Source organism: Chanos chanos, chromosome 13 (assembly GCF_902362185.1).
Source record: "Chanos chanos chromosome 13, fChaCha1.1, whole genome shotgun sequence".
NCBI classification, from domain to species: domain Eukaryota; kingdom Metazoa; phylum Chordata; class Actinopteri; order Gonorynchiformes; family Chanidae; genus Chanos; species Chanos chanos.
In genome coordinates, this window is record NC_044507.1 from 1,142,501 (window position 1) to 1,147,500 (window position 5,000).

A 5,000-nucleotide genomic window follows, 5' to 3' on the forward strand; every position below is an offset into this window, starting at 1 on the left:
TATTAATGTCTGTTTAAACAAAGTTAAACACAGACATGACTGTAGTAAACGCAGACATCACTATTAATGTCTGTTTAAACAAAGTTAAGCACAGACATGACTGTAGTAAACGCAGACATCACTATTAATGTCTGTTTAAACAAAGTTAAGCACAGACATGACTGTAGTAAACGCAGACATCACTATTAATGTCTGTTTAAACAAAGTTAAACACAGACATGACTGTAGTAAACGCAGACATCATTATTAATGTCTGTTTAAACAAAGTTAAACACAGACATGACTGTAGTAAACGCAGACATCACTATTAATGTCTGTTTAAACAAAGCTAAGCACAGACATGACTGTAGTAAACGCAGACATCACTATTAATGTCTGTTTAAACAAAGTTAAGCACAGACATGACTGTAGTAAACGCAGACATCACTATTAATGTCTGTTTAAACAAAGTTAAACACAGACATGACTGTAGTAAACGCAGACATCACTATTAATGTCTGTTTAAACAAAGTTAAACACAGACATGACTGTAGTAAACGCAGACATCACTATTAATGTCTGTTTAAACAAAGTTAAGCACAGACATGACTGTAGTAAACGCAGACATCACTATTAATGTCTGTTTAAACAAAGTTAAACACGGACATGACTGTAGTAAACGCAGACATCAGCTGTAACTGAGACGGAAATAACAATGTCCCAAAAACAGTCGCCCTGTAACTGTCCAGAGTTTTAAACTGAGAGAAATAAATACCTCCAAACAAACTTTAACTGAGAGGAAACGGGATGTGGGGAGGAGACAGGAAGTGGTATGTTGTTCTTTTAACGTCTTAGCCAGACTTTGGCCTCTCTCTGTTTCACAGAAAAACCCCATCATTTCTGTATCCTCTAAATCAAACCCAGATCAGGGGTTTATGAACCCGCACCCTTGTAAACAGTGATAAGTGACTTTGTTTGATGTGGCGTGAGGGGCTCATTTGGATAATCTGTTCCATCCATGAATTCCCCATTATTTTTTCTGACTAATGTTCAGATTTTCACAACGTAGTGTGTGTGTGCGTGTGTGTGTGTGTGTGTGTGTGTGTGTGTTGTGTGTGTGAGACTCACACTGAACTTGCTTGCCCTGTCTCCTGCAGTACTGGAGAATGTGAGTAGTAGTTGGCTGTGTGGTGCCGTGTTCAGTTCGCTCATGGGGTCTGTGAGTTGTAGAACCTGGGCTTCCTGGCAGTCCACAAACAGGACCAGTCGTTCAGGTTCCACTGTCAGGGCTAGCTCCACCCAGCCTCCCCTCGCGAATGGGGAACCGCCTGAGAACTCCACTGTCCCCCCTACATCTTCGCCCGTCTCCAGCCTCAGCCAATTAGAGCGTGTGTTTGAGATGAGTCGCAGAAGGACCCTGCCGTGATTGGTCAGTGAGAGGAGTGTGGCCTCAGAGCCTGGTGATTGCTGGCCAATGAGATGGAAGCTCAGGGTACGGTCCAGGGGGTGGGTCCAGTGTTCTGGTGGGAGAGTGAGATGGGGTGTGCGAGAACGGAAACGCCATGCCCACATTCCCGGGTCACGACCTTTGACCTTCGTAACGCCTCTAACAGAATGTGTGACATTTAGCGCTTCTAGGAGGTTGATCACTACGGAGCAAAAAATAAACAAGATGTTAGTAGCTGTTAAGGTTCTCTCTACTGCCTAGAATGAGTCTGTGTGTGTAACGGTGTGTCTGTGTGTGTGTATAATGGTATGTGTGTGTATAATGGTGTGTGTGTGTATAATGGTATGTCTGTATGTATAATGGTGTGTGTGTGTGTATAATGGTGTGTGTGTGTGTGTATAATGGTATGTCTGTATGTATAATGGTGTGTGTGTGTGTATAATGGTGTGTGTGTGTAATGGTGTGTCTGTATGTATAATGGTGTGTGTGTGTGTATAATGGTGTGTGTGTGTGTAATGGTGTGTCTGTGTGTGTGTATAATGGTGTGTGTGTGTGTATAATGGTGTGTGTGTGTGTAATGGTGTGTCTGTGTGTATGTATAATGGTGTGTGTGTGTGTATAATGGTGTGTGTGTGTGTGTGTATAATGGTATGTCTGTATGTATAATGGTGTGTGTGTGTGTACAATGGTGTGTGTGTGTGTAATGGTGTGTCTGTATGTATAATGGTGTGTGTGTGTATATAATGGTGTGTGTGTGTATAATGGTGTGTGTGTGTGTATAATGGTGTGTGTGTGTGTAATGGTGTGTCTGTGTGTATGTATAATGGTGTGTGTGTGTATATAATGGTGTGTGTGTGTGTAATGGTGTGTCTGTATGTATAATGGTGTGTGTGTGTGTATAATGGTGTGTGTGTGTGTAATGGTGTGTCTGTGTGTGTGTATAATGGTGTGTGTGTGTATAATGGTGTGTCTGTGTGTGTGTATAATGGTGTGTCTGTGTGTATAATGGTGTGTGTGTGTATAATGGTGTGTGTGTGTGTATAATGGTGTGTCTGTGTGTGTGTATAATGGTGTGTCTGTGTGTGTGTATAATGGTGTGTCTGTGTGTATTATTGTGTGTCTGTGTGTGTATAATGGTGTGTGTGTGTGTGTATAATGGTGTGTCTGTGTGTGTGTATAATGGTGTATCTGTGTATAATGGTGTGTCTGTGTGTATTATTGTGTGTCTGTGTGTGTATAATGGTGTGTCTGTGTGTGTATAATAGTGTGTGTGAGTGTGTGTATAATGGTGTGTCTGTGTGTGTGTAATGGTGTATCTGTGTATAATGGTGTGTCTGTGTGTGTGTAATGGTGTGTCTGTGTGTGTAAAGCTGTTTGTGTGTGTGTATTATTGTGTGTCTGTGTGTGTAAAGGTGTCTGTGTGTGTATAATGGTGTGTCTGTGTGTGTAAAGCTGTTTGTGTGTGTGTAATGGTGTGTCTGTGTGTGTATAATGGTGTGTCTGTGTGTGTATAATGGTGTGTCTGTATGTATAATGCTGTGTGTGTGTATAATGGTGTATCTGTGTATAATGGTGTGTCTGTGTGTGTATAATGGTGTGTGTGTGTATAATGGTGTATCTGTGTATAATGGTGTGTCTGTGTGTGTATAATGGTGTGTCTGTGTGTAAAGGTGTCTGTGTGTGTAATGGTGTGTCTGTGTGTGTGTATAATGGTGTGTCTGTGTGTGTATAATGGTGTGTGTGTGTGTGTGTATAATGGTGTGTCTGTGTATAATGGTGTATCTGTGTATAATGGTGTGTCTGTGTGTGTATAATGGTGTGTGTGTGTGTAAAGGTGTCTGTGTGTGTAATGGTGTATCTGTGTGTGTATTATTGTGTGTCTCTGTGTGTAAAGGTGTCTGTGTGTGTGCTCTATGTGTTTCTCTGTGTGTGGGACAGAGAGAGAGAGGGAGAGAGAGAATTCGACAGATTATGATCACGATACTAAACTCAGCGCTCAGACAAACAAGGAGTGAAAGACAGAGATAGAAACAGATACAGAGAGACAGGCTTCAAATGCTACAAACTGAAAAACTGGTGGCCCATACCAGTATCTTTGTATGATTAGCAGTTTGTACGAAATGAAAAAGCGAATTCATCTTTTTAAGGGAAAAGTTTAATGTGTTATATTCTTTTGCATGTTTGTCCCTAAATCAAAAGTCAACAGACGAGGCTTTGACCCATCCCACGGTCTGCGGTCGCTGAGTTTCGGCACGCTACCATTGAACTTGTTCACTTCACATCCTGGTCTGACATACATCTGCACACATCACATACACAGTCTGCTGGTCTCATGTTTAAACTCAGGTATGATTCAGTAGACTGTGTTTAAACTCAGGTATGATTCAGTAGACTGTGTTTAAACTCAGGTATGATTCAGTAGACTGTGTTTAAGCTCAGGTATGACTCAGTAGACTGTGTTTAAGCTCAGGTATGATTCAGTAGACTGTGTTTAAGCTCAGATATGATTCAGTAGACTGTGTTTAAACTCAGGTATGATTCAGTAGACTGTGTTTAAACTCAGGTATGATTCAGTAGACTGTGTTTAAACTCAGGTATGATTCAGTAGACTGTGTTTAAGCTCAGGTATGACTCAGTAGACTGTGTTTAAGCTCAGGTATGATTCAGTAGACTGTGTTTAAACTCAGGTATGATTCAGTAGACTGTGTTTAAGCTCAGGTATGACTCAGTAGACTGTGTTTAAGCTCAGGTATGATTCAGTAGACTGTGTTTAAGCTCAGATATGATTCAGTAGACTGTGTTTAAGCTCAGATATGATTCAGTAGACTGTGTTTAAGCTCAGGTATGATTCAGTAGACTGTGTTTAAGCTCAGATATGATTCAGTAGACTGTGTTTAAACTCAGGTATGATTCAGTAGACTGTGTTTAAGCTCAGATATGATTCAGTAGACTGTGTTTAAGCTCAGATATGATTCAGTAGACTGTGTTTAAACTCAGGTATGATTCAGTAGACTGTGTTTAAACTCAGGTATGATTCAGTAGACTGTGTTTAAGCTCAGGTATGATTCAGTAGACTGTGTTTAAGCTCAGATATGATTCAGTAGACTGTGTTTAAACTCAGGTATGATTCAGTAGACTGTGTTTAAACTCAGGTATGATTCAGTAGACTGTGTTTAAGCTCAGGTATGATTCAGTAGACTGTGTTTAAACTCAGGTATGATTCAGTAGACTGTGTTTAAACTCAGGTATGATTCAGTAGACTGTGTTTAAGCTCAGATATGATTCAGTAGACTGTGTTTAAACTCAGGTATGATTCAGTAGACTGTGTTTAAGCTCAGATATGATTCAGTAGACTGTGTTTAAACTCAGGTATGATTCAGTAGACTGTGTTTAAACTCAGGTATGATTCAGTAGACTGTGTTTAAGCTCAGGTATGATTGAGTAGACTGTGTTTAGCCCTGTTAGACTGTCTTTAGAGCAGTTGCAAAATCAGAGGAGAAGAGTCTCTCTTTTACATATGAAACGGTCTAAATCTTCTCTGTACGTCACAGTGACAAACCTGATGTTTGGCTGT

The 5,000-nt window shown here is 40.5% G+C and overlaps 1 protein-coding gene across 1 annotated transcript in view; it reads right to left on the reverse strand.

The window, feature by feature from the left end:
- Positions 1–5,000, reverse strand: part of kcp (kielin cysteine rich BMP regulator) — a 64,130-nt gene that overhangs the window by 58,548 nt on the left and 582 nt on the right. The window contains 1 exon segment of the mRNA XM_030790442.1: positions 1,108–1,628. Coding sequence (XP_030646302.1) covers positions 1,108–1,628 — 521 coding nt within the window.